The sequence below is a fragment of the Suricata suricatta genome, chromosome 3, assembly GCF_006229205.1.
Source record: "Suricata suricatta isolate VVHF042 chromosome 3, meerkat_22Aug2017_6uvM2_HiC, whole genome shotgun sequence".
Classification (NCBI taxonomy): domain Eukaryota; kingdom Metazoa; phylum Chordata; class Mammalia; order Carnivora; family Herpestidae; genus Suricata; species Suricata suricatta.
Genome location: NC_043702.1, coordinates 130113829 through 130130595, shown reverse-complemented (window position 1 = coordinate 130130595; position 16767 = coordinate 130113829). Strand labels below are relative to the sequence as shown.

General features: G+C 37.3%; 1 protein-coding gene across 1 annotated transcript in view; it reads left to right on the top strand.

The window, feature by feature from the left end:
- HMCN1 (hemicentin 1) overlaps nt 1-16485 on the top strand; it is a 436837-nt gene extending 420352 nt beyond the window's left edge. Inside the window, exons 103-107 of the mRNA XM_029935183.1 lie at nt 1837-1965; nt 3814-4164; nt 7597-7716; nt 13518-13644; nt 15440-16485. Coding sequence (XP_029791043.1) covers nt 1837-1965; nt 3814-4164; nt 7597-7716; nt 13518-13644; nt 15440-15806 — 1094 coding nt within the window. The 3' untranslated portion in view covers nt 15807-16485. The remainder of the gene's footprint in view (nt 1-1836; nt 1966-3813; nt 4165-7596; nt 7717-13517; nt 13645-15439) is intronic.
- The last annotated feature ends 282 nt before the right edge of the window (nt 16486-16767 follow it).

Genomic DNA, 16767 nt, shown 5'->3' with positions numbered 1-16767 from the left:
GAAGCCTGCTTGGGATCCTCTCTCTCTGCCCCTACCCTGCTCATGATCACTCTCTCTCTCAAAATAAACATTAAAAAAAAAAACCCTAATATCAGTCAGTTAAGCATCTGACTTTGGCCCCAGGTCATGATCTCATGGTTTGTGAGTTCAGCCCCACATCGGGATCTACTGTCAGTGCACAGCCTGCGTCAGGTCCTTTTTCCCTCTCTCTCTCTCTCTGCCCCTCACTTGTACTTGGTTTCTCTCTCTCTCTCTCTCAAAAATAAACATTTAAAAATAAAAAGAATCATTTAAAAAAGTTTTTACTCTGAAATATTTATTTAAAAAGTTATAATATATCCTGACTTTTCTCAAAATAACATAACAGTGAGAGGAGGGTACAGATATAAATGAAGGAATACTGACCACTTTTTACTTGTTGAGGTACATGGGGACTTAGACCAACCCTATCCCCAGTTTTTTAAAAATATACTATCAGATTTCAAAGACTTTCTAGCAATATGGATATATATGTACATTTTTTTAAATTTATTTTTGAGACAAAGAGCATGAGCAGGGGAGGGACAGAGAGAGGGAGACACAGAATCTGAAACCGGTTCCAGGCTCTGAGCTGTCAGCACAGAACCCAATGCGGGGCTTGAACTCTCAAACTGTTGAGATCATGACCTGAGCCAAAGTCAGATACTTAACCAACTGAGCCACCCAGGAGCCCCAATATTTTTTAATGCCTAAGAACAGTAACCAACTCAGAGCATCATGTACAGTTATGTGTGATTGTAGATATTTTTATGAGTATTGACTACTGGAGTGCCTGGGTGCCTAGTTGGTTAAGTATCTGACTTTGGCTCAGGTTCTGATTTCATGGTTCATAGGTCTGAACCCCACATTGGTCTCTGTGCTGACAACTCAGAGCCTGGAGCCTGCCTTGGATTTTGTGTCTCCCTCTCTATCTTCCCCCTCCCCAACTCACACTTTATCTCTCTCTCAAAAATAAACATTAAAAAATTAATAAAGAATAAATAAATAAATAAAATAAACAATCTTCTGAGCTTTACTCTTTATTTAAGAAGCTATAGCAAAGGGGTGCCTGGGTGGCTCAGTCAATAAATGCCGGGCTCTTGATTTTGTCTCAGGTCATTTTCTCACGGTTCCATGGGTCCGAGTTCATCAGGCTCTGCACTGGCAGCATGGAGCCTACTTGGGATTCTCTGTCTCCCTCTCTCTCTCTCTGCCACTCTCTGACTCACACTGTCTCTCTCTCAAAATAAATTAATAACCTTTAAAAAAGCTACAGCAAAAATATAGCTAAGTGGAAATGGAAATGGAGATTTAAGGGGTTGATTGAAGGAAGGAGAATTACCCAATCTTAGAAACTAAGTTATAGATTACTCTGGTTGACTGAGGAAAAAAGAATGTTATCATAAAGAAGAGAGTAATGATAAGACACTGAGGATGTGTGGAGTTTGAAAACTAGTAGAGGATGGACATGAAGAGGACCAGCCAGCAGCTTGAAACGCAGGGCTGTAGATAAGAAACAACATTGTACTATTGCTGTCAATCTACATCAGTGAGCTTACTAGAGTCACTAGTATAAGTAAGACAGTTAAAGAGAGAAAAGGGCTACAAAGCTGAGAATAAAACCCGTGCCAAAGTAGGGTGCAAGAGAAGGAAAAGGAACAAGTTACTAAGGGGAAGAGCCAGAACTTGAACCGAGATCTCAGCTACATGGTGAGAAATACAATGGTTGATAGTTCTAAAGAATGTTCATTTTAAATATGACGACTTTAGGTTTTGAAAGAGGAAGCATTATGACTTTTCACTGTCTTATGTGCATAGATATTGACGAATGTAAGGATGGGACCCACCAGTGCAGATATAACCAGATGTGTGAGAATACCAGAGGCAGCTATGGCTGCGTGTGTCCCCGAGGCTTCCGGCCTCAGGGGGTTGGAAGACCCTGTGTGGGTAAGTTACCCGGAGCTCTGAGTAATAAAGCTGCTAACATAATTACTTGGCCTTACCGACTGGATCAGGACCGCTCTCTACCGCCAAATGCTTTCTTGGGACAATTAGAAATTTTGGAAATCGGTTTAATTAATTAATAACATTTTTAATTACTTCTTAAAGATTCATATTGAGTGTAATCTACACTGATATTTAACGTGATAATAATAGCCATTTTCAGAGTGCTTGTTATATACGACACATATCAGAGTGAGGTTCCGATGTAGTTACTGTGGCAACTGCATCATGAAGATTGCTTCCCTCATTCTCTCTCTCTGCACATGACGTCAATGTTTGCACAGATGCATTCGAGTATGCTTCATATTCAAATAGAATGTATTATAAAGGTTTAGGCCTGAGGAAGTAAAATGTGAATATGAAATATAAGTGAATTGATAGTTGTTACTTTCCCCGATATTTAGTGCCTACTATGTGCCATTTCCTGTGCTAAGAATCTCAGTTCTCCCAGTGGCCTATTAGTTTCCATCCTAGTTATAACTGAATATGAATAAGGCAGGTAACAGACAATGGAAGATATCTGTATGCAGGTAACCATATGCTTCTTTTTAATTAATGCACTTATGATCAAGAAACTGACCTATGTTACTATATTGCTCTTGGAATATTTAAGTACAAAAAAAATTGTGTGGGCGCTAACTACTGGCTTCTGGTTTGCCGTACTACACTTTAAAAATTGGTTGCTTTGGTTGTCTACTTAACAATTTTTTATAGCAAATTCTCCCATAAAGACTTTGTTCTGTCTTTATGCAGCCACTAGCATAGTACTTTGCACAGAGCAAATGTTGAAAGTAGTACAATTACTAGAAATGCTTTTAAAATAAACACTTGTTAACAGAAGTACATAATATATCATTTTAGTCTTCTATTAGAATTTATATATAATTTAACATCTTGATTAGTCATAACAGTGACTTAGCAGAATGAAGTATGTTTATTCACTAATTTGACCTGAAGTTGAATATCAGGCATTGGACTGGGGAATAAACCAATGAAGAAGGGAGGGCCATTCCCTTAAAGAGTTTAAGAAAGTTAATTTTAACTTTTGCCTACTAAAATAATTTTTAAAGTAAAATATGCTACTTTTATTCTGCTTATTCATGTTTCTTTCATGCCACTGTGGTAATGAATTAAGGAATTTGGTTTTGTTCTCTGGTTTTCACTTGCTCTTCCAATTTACAGGAAAAGTTGGGAGGGTATACTCTGTGTTGACCCACGCATAGAAAGAAAAATAACTTTTTAAAAAATTTTATAGACTTTGTGAGTTCATATCCGTCTTAATTTCCTTCTTTTTAAATTTTTGTAAAAAAATGTGCTTGATTATTGGCTTGATTATTAAATAATAATTATTGATTCAAAAGAAACAAAAGAAAAATGTTAGTAGTTGTACCAATATTACCACATCTGAAACTTACTGTAACTTAAAGAATGTTACAGTAAAATGCAAACTAGAAATATGATGGAGTCCTTCCCTCCACCAACAGAATTAAGATCTGCAGTAGCTTTGAACTCTAGTTTTTCTGGAAAGAGCACATTTCCTGTATGATCCTTTATGTTTCTACTGTGCATATGAAGCAATCTTGAGGAAAAGTCTTAGAACCTTTCTCTGTATTCCTAAATGAATGATTAACGCTCTCTCTAACGTTCACAATAATTGAGAAAATACTATATTTGTAGCTTCAGAGGGTAACGTAATGTCTTCAGTTTGTTTCAGAGACTGATTCTTTTATTCCTGTGTTGTGTATGTATCTGTTTTTTTTCTCTTTTTTATGTATCATGGCACACGAGCAGACATTAATGAATGTGAACAAGTGCCTAAGCCTTGTGCATATCAGTGCTCCAACACCCCCGGCAGCTTCAAGTGTATCTGTCCACCAGGTCAACATTTATTAGGGGACGGGAAATCTTGCGCTGGATTGGAGAGGCTGCCTAATTATGGCACTCAGTACAGTAGCTATAACCTTGCACGGTTCTCCCCTGTGAGAAACAACTATCAACCTCAGCAGCATTACAGACAGTACTCACATCTCTACAGCTCCTACTCGGAGTATAGAAACAGCAGAACATCTCTCTCCAGGACTAGAAGGACTATTAGGAAAACTTGTCCTGAAGGCTCTGAAGCGAGCCGTGACACATGTGTAGGTAAATGTCAGCCATATTGCATTTCCTTTCTGTGGGCTCACGTATGGACCAGAGTCTAAGCATATGCACAGCACCTGTGCTATTTGGGGTGCAGTGAACTATATCTGATCTCAAATCTGGGATGACTCAAAGTTCCAACTATTACAAAATTTATTCAAGTAAATGATGCATTTACATGTGTGCATTCTGATAATTGTTTTATTTCGGCAGTTTCCTCTCTTTTGATCAAGTCCTGAAAGCGTTTCTAAATAAAACTTAATGCTGTGTAGAAATAAATTTCAGTGACACCCAGAATATACTTTTTAAAAGAGAATATGCACATTGCCACATAATATAATACCATCAGATTATGGCTATATCTGGTTGATGCCAAAGCAGTGGGTTAAAAGTGAAACTTTCAGCTACTCAGTCAGCTGCTCATTCCGTATTACAACCATCACTGTGTTGACTGTTTGTCCACACCCTCCCCCCACCCCCCACCTCCTGTGGAATTTCTCAGTTTGATTATTTTGTATATATGGAAGTCACTGAAAAGATCATGTGAACCAAGACAAAATTAAGTTGCTTTCATTGCTCTAAAATATGTCCTTTCAATATCTTTATCTAAACTCTCAAGTCTACAGTTTAATTTGTTTGCAAAAGTGAAGTGTAATTTCCAACTCAAGAATGGACTTTGTTTTCAGTTACGTTGCAAACATTACCATCTGTCATTCATTTAATTCAATTTTCTGTGAGTGTCCACAGTTTGCATGCCATTGAGCTGTGTGCCAAGAGAAGTTAGCAAACATGAATTAGCCCCACTGTTTGTTAGATGACAAAGCAAGGAAGAAAGGGAGGAGGGCAGGAAGAAAGAGATTTTGTTTAAATTTAAAGACTCCCATGCCAACTTCATTGTCTTGCATTTTTCTTAAGTATTTTACACTTCATTTATTCTCTCCTAAATATACTTTCTGTTACACATTTCTTACAAACCTTAAAAATTTTTCTTCTCTCTCTGACTTCAATTTTTGTCATTTCTTTTTCTGTCTTCTCCAAGCCCTGTTCCTACATCATTATCTTCTCGGACGTGCTTTCTTAGTCACTCTTCTGTGGACCCACCTGGACCCTCAAATCCTCTGGATACTTAAACTTTAAACTTTTCTCAAGTCCATTTTTTCTCCAGAACTTTTGTCTAGCTGTCCTGATATACCTGAAAGTTAATATGATGCACACCAAGTCTTCTCCCTGTGATCAGTGTCCTAGAAAAAAGTAAAAATAAAGGCAGTCTTAGTTTCTTCTACTCCTTGAACTTCAAACATTAATGCATTCATTACCAATTCTCAACAGTTAGTTTATATGGTCAAACACTACCTAATTACTGACCCTGTGGACTCCACAATCCTTGCAAGGATATCAGATACCACTTTTAGCCTGCTCCAAACCATTCTGAGTATTGGTAGTGTTTCATGCCCCAATTTTGACCTCTTTGTTGGTTAATACTTTTCACTATTTTTTTTAATTGGCAGAATTAAAATTTGACATATTGTCTTTCAAAGTTTCTTCCAAACAGTCATTCCCACTCTAAAGGGTTTCATCTCCAATTTTCATCCCTCTCTGACTTCATCTAAAACAAGTTCTCTTCTACCTTTACCTTCCTGTCCAAAACCCTTGTTTATTCTGTGACACATAAATGAAACTTCACCCCCTACACCATACTCCCATCTTTTGACTCAGCTGAAGGCCCCAGTCATTTTAAGAAAGCATCTCTGATTATATTCTATCACTAATTTCATCACTATCTAAGCTCTACAGTTTCATAGTAGAGTCTCATAAATGTTTTCTGTGTCTTTGTGTTTATATTACACTAATTTATAAGAATTATCTTTCTCAAACCATTGGCTGTTTGAGGCAGCTACTATTTCAAAGAACCAATCATGGAGAAACTGAAGTAAACTTCCATAACTAGTCAATTACTGGATGTTTAAGTTTTATTTCAGGGCAGTTAATAGACATTAAGAAATATTTCTTACAATATGGTGAGTATTTTATAGTGTTCATACTAATAGAGAAATTTACACTATGATTGCAGACGGCTTTGGAATTATATTATGAGCAACTTGCAATAAACACCAAATGCCTTTAATTAACCATCTGGGATATGTCTAACTTACAAAAGATTCAGATTAACACTATGCAGTCTTCTTTGAATCAGGCTAAAATTTAGCTTTTTGAGGGAATGATTCCAAAGCTTAACAGGAGAAATGAACACTGCACTGCCTCTGAACGCACAAATCACACTTGGGACCACTTTAACATTCATACTCAGGGAAGAGAGATAGTGACTTCTTGGATTTCCTCATCATTTACATTTCTGTGATTATTTTAGGTTAAAGCAGATTATAAAGAGAAAAAAGTAAAAATAACTCAAGTTGTGGAGTAAATGCTTTGGTTAACTAAAATGAGGCAAAACCATTAACAAATATTTGATGAGTGCTTATTAACAGATTTTGAATCATTCCAATTACGTTCTGAGCAGATGCAAAACATGTACAATGAACACATCTCTTTGTTCTGAGTCACCTCTCAGTTTTCACTTCATCTTCTCTTTACTTCCACTCAACGCAGTCCTGCTCCCATCTCACATCATGTTCTCTCTTCATTCTTCCTCTGTAGATGCAACTGTGAACAGATTCTAATGTTAGTCTACTCAAAACACAGATACGAGAAGAAATCTGAGGCCTCCCAAATCTCTTATCCTGAAAGCAAATAGCAATTAATTTTTATCACCCATTCTCACTCTCTTTTGCTACTTTCTTGCCTTTAAGAATAGCAGATAAACAATTGTTCACTATGAAATGCTTTTCCATTATTGTGATATCTGAACCTTCCAACAACTCTGCATCAGTGATTACTTTTGACAAAAGAATTGACTGAAGCTTTGAGGAATAAAAGGTGTCACAGCAATTATAGATATTAAATTACAGTTGCCATTAGTACTTTACAATTGCATGAAGTTCCACTTGCTATCTCTGTATGGGAAAGTAATGCACAGATGTTGGGGGCAGGTGCAGGGAGAGAGAGGAGGCTAGAGTTTAAATAAAAACTAACATTCCTTGTGCTAGTCAACCTCAGTAGAAACTTTGCCTTTTAGGTAAACCCTACCATTCTATTCTGTCAAGAATTTAGTACTTTGGTGGTTTAGGATCTTGTACCAATGTATTTCATGTGTCATTCCTAATTTGGGGCTTCAGCTTCTTATACACAGAAGAGATGTTCATATTTTATGAAATAGTACAACTGATATTGGGCTCCATTAAAAACAGATCCTGATATAAAATTATAAAACAACCAGAAGTTTTTCTATTGTATATCAACAACTTGTGTATAATTGATTCTGTCACAGTCTCTGCCTTTGTTTTACATGATTATACACTCTGCTTTCTTTCTGCACAGATATTGATGAATGTGAAAATGGAGACACTTGCCAGCACGAATGTAAAAATACCTTTGGAAGCTATCACTGTATCTGTCCTCCTGGCTATCAGCTCATGCTCAATGGAAAGACCTGTCAAGGTGAGAAAAATTTGGGATGTTCATTGCTGCGACTTGACTTCAAACTAATGTAGTAGAGTTGAGAAATTAAGTGTTTTCCCTTTTTTAAAAAAATATTCTCCCAGTTGCTTCCTCTTCCTTCTCATTCCCATTAGTCATATTTATTTTTAAACACTGTGCAATAGGAGAACCAGTGAGAAAGCAAGTAGGCAAAGGAAAATTGTTGAGAATCAGTACTGGTGCAGTCTTATAGAAAGAAGAAGAATGCCTAAACCAGTTCATGTTGTATATTTTTAAACCTAAGTGGAAATAAATCTCTTCAGATGTCTTTTCAATGTTCAGCCAAGATGAAAGAGGAAACAGGAAGAGAGCTTGGTAAATTTACTCCAGTATTAGGCATTATTTTATTTTTTGTCTTGGCAAACAGTGGGTAATTGAACAATCCATTCTTTGAGTCTACAAGTGATATGGCACAATCATGAGCTGACATTGAAAAATGCAAAAAGTCCATCTGCAAATGAATAAGATAGTCTCTTCCCTTTAATATCTAAATCCAATGGAAACAGACATGTTAATAAAAACATAATATACAAGGTTATAGGTAATATAACAGAGTTTGGGACAATGTGACGGTAGAAAGAAAAAAACTATCAATCTCTATATTACCCTCTTTTCACAAAAATATGTAAAGCATTTTACTTTGACGAGGTAATTATGTTGCAATGCAAACTTAGATCAAAAACAAGTAAGACCTTACTTTAAGAAACCCCCTCAATTTTGTGACAAAATCAGAAGTATTATATAGGTCTTAACAAGCCTCTGAATTTTATGAATTTATGTCATGTACAAATTGTATCCTTTGCCTAAAGTACAATAAAATCTCCAAAAGAGTGCTTATCAGTACCAATCGAATTTAATTAAATTTTCCCTCTCTGTGAGATTCAGAACACTTGCTAGGATGCAAGCCACGGAAAGAGTGTACAGGAGACAAGACCTAGATGTATGATGCAGCACCTGAGTTCCATGAGCCCCCGCCCCTCCCCCTCACTCATTCACCCCCTGGGCCCCCCACTGGGTCATGTGGACTGGAGAAGGCCCGCGAACACCGTGATAACCTTTGCTCCTGGCCATCTGTCACAAACATTTATTTAAAACCCTATGTAGAACTTACTACTGAAATTTGAAGTATGAGAATAATGTATTACATTATAGTCATGTTTTTCCAAAGCAACTATTAACTCATTTTAATCAACAGTACAGATATGTGAAGGGCAATAATTTATACCCATTCTACAAGTAGTAAGATAAAGTCTCAGAGTGATTACGTGAGCATTAATGTCCTAGAACAATCAAGAACAAGGGTAGGACTTCATCACAGGTCTCATAATGTCTAGAATGATTCTCTGTCTCCCCCATGATGCTGTGACTACCAGGACCATTGTACTGTAGCATCAGGGTGAGGTGAGGGCATTTACACTGTCCGTGTTTTATACCTCTCGCCAGGTGGTCACCCCAAGAGCCCTCCGAAGGGGCAATGCCCAACATTAATACTACACTTCCCGTGGGTGCACCAGGCACCAAGGAAGGGAGCAGGGTAGATACGAAAGCATTTGGAATAACCAACCAAACTATAAAACCTGTTAGCCAGATTTTAAGTGCTATATTGTACCATATTCTCCTGAGAGGATTTTTCTTTTTTTCCTAAATTATGGCAGTTTGTTCTTTAAATGCCTTTCAACTCATTCGGTTCAAAACATTTTTAAACTTTCGGTTGTACTTCAGAGAGTGGAAAACAATGGGAACAAATCAGAAACAGGTGTCACTTGAAATGTTTGTGATTTAAATGGGTTACATATTTTTGTGGTTTTAGAAAAGACTTGAGAAAACAATTACATCTTTTAAAGCAGTCTTTAATCTGAAGAATAATTTAGAGTCTTTTTATAGCTTTAGAAAGTGTTTCAGGCATTTATGAGAGGAAAAAAAGTTGATAGTCACATGTGCATTCTTGAAGCTTTATACATTAGTGATAAAAATGTCAGTGATAAAAAGGAAATTAAAGTGAATTTGACATTGAACAAGGACAGAGACACTAGTCTAAAGTGGAAGTCACCAGACTACAAAATGAAAAACAAGAAACATGACTGACAATGATTTGCCCAAGAAGCAGAGAGGAGAAACTAAAATGTCTTTCTACTAATTTTAAGCCCCACTAATCTAATTTTGAACCTTTAGAAACACTTTATTGGCATTGCATTTGAAATTAGTGTTCTAATTTATCCAAGTTTTTCAAAAGGAATCCATAATAGTATCAAGGATCTAAATTATTCTTTCTATAAGACAAATGTTTCAAGTATGTTTATCATAATTTAATGTATCCAGAAGAACTTGGTTAAATGCATTCATATGTCCTAAAGCTATTAATATTAAAGTTTTTCAACTCCTCTTATATTCTTTTCTTGTAGAATATTTATGTCATAAAATGCCTATCCTTTAATTTCTATCATAGTAATTTTCTTGTAACATTTAATAAAAACCAGACATCATCACATTGTCAGCTAACAGAAGACAGCACAATTTCTCCATCTTTTCTGGCTTCTCCTTTTCAGACCAGGCAGTAGCATAAATGAACAGAGCAAGCAGAGTGAATGCCTATAGGGTGTTTAAGCCAAGGAGATTTATAGACAGAAGACAAAGAAGACCACCAGCCCAGAAGCCCAAAGACTTAAGAAAGGTTTTCAGTGGGAAGTGTACATTAGTATGGAGCTAAGAGCAAACACTTTGAGTATTAGATTTTGTTATATTTTTGTAGATTCATATTCAGCCATTGGAAATCTGTGGTAAGGTAGCTGCTTTTATTATGCATCCAGACATGTATCCAGATTCTGGACTCCAGGGCACCATTTACATGGGCCCCTGTAGCCCACTGGCCTCCATGTGTCTGCAAGAATTCACCATAAAAATTAGAGCTAAAATGAAATTTGGTGGTTGATGTGAAGGGACGAGAAAAAAGAAGATAAGGCTAATTGAATTTCTTTCACATTTTCCTAAAGGGCTTTTTACTTCATTCTGAGGCAGACTCATTTTGCCAAGGAGATAACAACCTTCTGATAGATAAAATCATAATTATAAATTGGTTCAGAGACAATAGGCAAGATTTCAGTGTAATAAAAATTTGTTGCACATTGCATTCTATTCCTGTAGGAAAACTAGTCTTAGAAAGCACATTATGTTAGTACCAAAATATCTAAGTAACTAGAAAGTCAAGTAAGTCATCTCCTCCATGTCACTATAGCTCAATATCTTTTTACTTTGTGAAAACTATTCTCAAGTTTAAAGTAAATAATTACATTGTCTGTCATTTCCTTAGAAAACAGAATATATTTGAAACCAAATCTAAAGTGCTCATTTTTGAGACAGAAATGCAAATAGTAAATAATTCAGAAATAAAATTTAAACATTTATTGTCCATGATTAAAATACTATCTCTTGGAATTTCTTCCCTCTTCCCTCTTTTCTCTTTTTTTATAGCAATATTTCAAGTTATTTGAGGGTTCACAAAGTAAGTTACAACTTTAACCCAAGTCCAACATACATACCATTATGCAGATACCAAGTCACTTACTACCATGAGATGATATAATAATTCCACATGCCCATTGGTCTTGGCATCAACTCCACGATAGAAGTGGCTTTAACCTTTAGGTTTTACTGCTGCAGAGAAGTGATTTGGTTCCAATTAATTGTAATTGTTTCCTCCTGTACAACAGGACCTACGTTTACTCAAATACTAAGGAAGGAGGAGTGTTACAGGTGCCTATATACAGCCAATTGATGAAGACTTTCTAAAATAAGTAGTCTTCAAATTTGTTGCTTGCCTACTGCAAAAAGAAATTTGAAAACCTTATTTGTACTTCACTCATACTTTTTTAAACTGACCTCTGAAGTTTCGTACCATATTTAAACTGTTGTAAAGGATGTGAATTCTGGCTGTGTTGTTTGATGTACATGTGCTGTAAATATATTTTCCTCAGTACTTTGGGGCTGTAGACTTAACCCAGTTAATAGGGAATGGCCACTACATAATTTAGAAGTCTATAGTCATTGTTAAACCAACCAACTTGACTGTCAGAAAAGGTCTAAGGCCATTTTCGCTATTCAAGTAAAAGTATCAGTAGGTGTTCCAATGACAGCCAGCTCATTTCTGAAATCTAATTTAAAACAGAGCTAAGACCATTGTATTGTAGCAATGGTGAAATAAGGCCTGCCACCATCAACATGAATCAACAGTTTTTCTCACCCTTTGCTTTGAAGCATTTTACACCTGGGTATCATAAAAAGACTAGGGATTAGTGGAAACCTTTCTTTAGTAAAGCAGAAGAAGGATATAAAATGGGATATAAAAGAGTACTTTTAGGAAAGAAAAGGGAAATGTGTTTCTGAGTGGAAATGGATTCCCTGAAACATCTGCCTGCTCTCACATAGATGGAGAGCTTCCATCCACCACCAGGGAATGCATTGGAAACGACTGCTCTAAAATAAGTTTCTTAACTTGAGGATCTCAAAAATCCCATAAAAACTTTGATGGATTTTCTGGAAGGAAGGTCTATAGAGTTCTACAATCTCAATGTTGCACTCACTGTCTGACTCTGTCCATCTGTCCCTCTCACACAAGCACGAACAAAAAGATGTTCATTCACAGATCCTGATGCTCAAATATGGACCCTAAGTTAAAAATCATGGCTCAAAAACATTCATTTTCAGAAAGCTCAAAAATTTCCTTTAGCTCCATCTTGATTTTTAAAAAAAATTTTAAGTGTTTGTTTATTTTTGAGAGAGAGAGACTGAGAAAGAGCATGGGCAGGGCAGGGGCTGAGAGAAAGAGAGACACAGAATCTGAAGCAGGCTCCAGGGTCTGAGCTGTCTGCATGGAGCCTGGTGTGGGGCTCAAACTCAAAACCATAAGATCATAACCTGAGCCAAAGTCAGATGCTTAACCAACTGAGCCACGCAGGCCCCCTCATGATATTTCTTAACCAGAGTGATTTAAGGGTTCTTATTTAACAACTTTGTATAGAAAACAACAAAATAAACAGCATTTCATTTGCATGTTTTCCCATGACCCTAGGGAGAGCTATTACCATAGAGAGCGTACCCCACGCCCATAACACCTGGGGATCCATTCTCCACAGTTCAGATTTGATTAATCTTGGATTACGGTTCTTCGGTCATTCATTTGATCCTAGTTTTGGGTTTTTTCCCAAATTCTGTCTCTACAAGCTCTGACTAACCTGTACAATCTCTCCTGAATTTATCACTTGACTACTTTAATGTCCACTGCCCTACCTCCCACTCAACATTTTGAACTTTTAAAACAAAATATCAGGAAGGATCACTCACATTTTAAAGTGATTCTTCACTTCAAAGAAAGGTTCACAAGTGTCCTTTAAATTTTTAGCTTGTTTTTCATGAATTTAAAGTATTAGCTGCTTTTAAAAAAAAAACCCTCAAATGTGATGTTTCCCAAAGGATAGCTTTAATAGCTTCCCTTCTACTTGTATAGCTTTTATTTTTCAGTGGTCTTTCACATACTTAAAAATATATATATATATCCTCAAAGCCATATGGGAAATAGCACAGCCAGTATCAGGATCCCCCACTTCGTGGCTGAAAAAGCCTAGATGTTCTCCACTATGCGGTTGGGAAAACTTGCTATGAATTCCTTCATGGGGAGAAGGTTAGCGCTCACCATTTAGGTCACATAGCCATAGCCCCTGCGCTGACCCAAGTTGCTGATACTGTGTGTTCCTTGTGATGTTTGCTAGATGTTGATGAGTGTCTGGAGCAGAGTGTGCGCTGTGGTCCCAACCGCATGTGCTTCAACATGAGAGGAAGCTACCAGTGCATCGATACCCCCTGTCCACCCAACTACCGACGGGATCCTGATTCAGGGTACGTCTTGCCTTCTCAGAAATACTTTTCTTTTCAGTTTATTTATTTTGAGAGAGAGAACACAGTGGGGGAGGAACAGAGAGAGGGGGAGAAAGACGGAATTTTAAGCAGGCTCTATACTGTCAGCGCAGGGCCCAAAGCAGGGCTCAAACCCACGAACCATGAGATCATGACCTGAGCCGAAATCAAGAGTCAGATGCTCAACTGACTGATCTACTCAGGTGCCCCAGTCTCAGAAATGCTTTTGAAATGCCTTCTCTCCTCAACCAACAAACCCTGTCAGTAGTCATGTGTGATTCACACCCAGTCAATAACCCCAAGGGTACGTGGGGTTACAGTGAATGGGTACAGAATGAGCTCATCCTGCAGCAGCCACCATAGCCTCCACTATCACTTTTGTCTGCCAAGGTTGTCCGGGAGCGCCTCCCCAGGATGTGACCTGCCATGCCATATCTAGAATTCAACCGCGGCAGTGAAGGTTTTATGGGATGATAGAACCTGACTTTCTTTGAAGCTTTCTAGTTTCCGTTTGTGCTGCCTCAGAGTTTTTAGGGCTCTCAGCACTTAAAGCATTCCAAGAAGTACGTTGGCCATAATTGTGATGACTCACCATGACTCCAGGAGAGAATGGAGATGAGCAACGATGAGTCAATAGTCTGCCCATTCATATATCGTCTTGCTTCCATTTCCTACTGTCTGAAACACTATCGTTTCTGGGGTCCAAATAAACTACCCTTCTGTTTTCTCCCTCCTCTTACTGAAATGTCCTACTGTGTTCAGGTGCCAAGTCAATGGGGTGCTTGAAAACAGAGAAAATGATCATCATGAATAGGACCTGCTCTTAAGCAGGCAGCTCTGAAACCAAATGCTGGGTGGAGCTCACACTTTAGTTTTCCTCTCAGCAGTGACTACCAAGTTACTGTAACAGGATCAAGTGTGGACTACCCACAGTCCACCAAAAACTACTCATAATTATTTTTGGGGAATAGGAAAGGGAGGGAGAAAATTAAAAATACTGACTTAAGAAACATCTAAAAAATACTATGACTGAAAAATCCATATCTTCAGAAAATGATCCTTTGGTGCATTTTTAAAAATTTATTCTCCCTTACCAGTGATTTCTGGAAGACAACCTAAAAGTCATGATGCCTCAGAGAAAGACAGATACCATATGTTTTCACTCATATGTGGATCAGGAGAAACTTAACAGAAGACCATGGGGGAAGGGAAGGGGAAAAAAAATTATGGAGAGGGAGGGAGACAAACCATAAGACTCTTAAATAATGTGGAAAGCAAATATAAAAGAACCTTCCCCCTTACCAGAAATCATGATTGACCTTTTCCTAAAAATAATAAAAGAAACCAAATATTAATATATTCTATTTCAGCTTTCAGTCTTAGATGTTACAATTTAAAAAGAGCTTGTATTCCTCTCATTAAAAAGTACTTGTTTCCAGTATACTATGTACGTAAAATGCTTCTATTTCCAAAATTGACTTTTCATTTTAAAGACACTCTTGTGGTACTCACTCTTAACTTCAGTGGTTCAGAAACTTCTGATCTTAATGAAACGGAGAGATAGATATTTGACTCTAAACCAGCATATTCTCATAGACATCTGGCTTCTGGTTTGAGTTAGTGACCGAGACCATGGGGTGGCCTATTGCTCTCGCAGTCAGACTGTCTACTGCCCTTGATGCTGGAAAGTTGTCATGGATTATGGTCGCCTGACTCATGCCCTCTCCTGCTTCCAAGGCAGGTAACTATATGCATTTTATGTGTTTGTCATCCTTAGGTTCTGCCTCAAGAACTGTCCACCCAATGATTTGGAATGTGCCTTGAGCCCATATGCCTTGGAATACAAACTTGTCTCCCTCCCATTTGGAATAGCTGCCAATCAAGATTTAATCCGGCTGGTTGCATACACGCAGGATGGAGTGATGCATCCCAGGACAACTTTCCTCATGGTAGATGAGGAACAGACTGTTCCTTTTGCCTTAAGGGACGAAAACCTGAAAGGAGTGGTGTACACAACACGACCATTGCGAGAACCAGAGACTTACCGCATGAGGGTGCGAGCCTCATCCTACAGTGCCAATGGGACCATTGAGTATCAGACCACATTTATAGTTTATATAGCTGTGTCTGCCTATCCATACTAAGAAGCCCTCCAGAGCCTAATCCACATACTTCAACTGCATTAGTCATGGGAATCAAGTCCCCTTCCAGATTACCATCTCCTGAACAGTTGCTATCTTGGCAACTTGAAAATGGTGCTATGCTCTGTTTTGTGTGCCTTCCTTGGTACCACTGAGGTATTTTCATGATCCCACCATGGTCATTTCTTTTGGTAAAGTCTAGAAAAGTCCCTAATTATCTTCTTTATTTATTACACTGGAGCAGTTACTTTCCAAAGATTATTCTGAACATCTCAGAAGGACATATCAGTGATGTTTTATAGTAGCATAGTAGCTAAGATTTCCTTAAAAAAAAAAAAAAATTTGTTCAAAGCCAATAAATTGGCTTTTTAGAACATTTTAGAATAATAAAACTGGCTGCTATGTGTTTGATCAAAGCTTATTAAGTAACTTATGAAGATGCTTTTTTAAAAAGTATTGATACTTCGTAATGGGATTTATACACATATTTTCACTTGAAGGGAAAAAGAAACACCACTCATTTTAGAAATACAGTATAGCTTCTGGAATGTTTCTTTGATACCAAATGGTGTTTATGTTGATTGAACATCTAAAATAAGGATATTGTTTTCAGTGATATTGTGAAATGAGCTGGACCACTTATGATAATAGAAAAAATATTAAATATTATTTTGTCCTTAGATGATTGTTCATGGATGGATCTTTGTCCTAGTATTTTGATATAACCTTCCTTTCATTAGCGCCATAACTTTTACATTCCAGTATTTTATTTTCCTGTCAATTGCAAACAGTTTTTACAAATACCAATGGGACAGTTTCCTTTGTTTTTCTTGAAAATCTTGTATGTTCAAATTAGCATAAATGTTGAACGTCAATACACTGTACGTGATGGTAACAGACTCTGGAAGCAATTCTCAAGATGTATTCTATTTTTATGAAATGTATATATATTACCTTGGTGTAT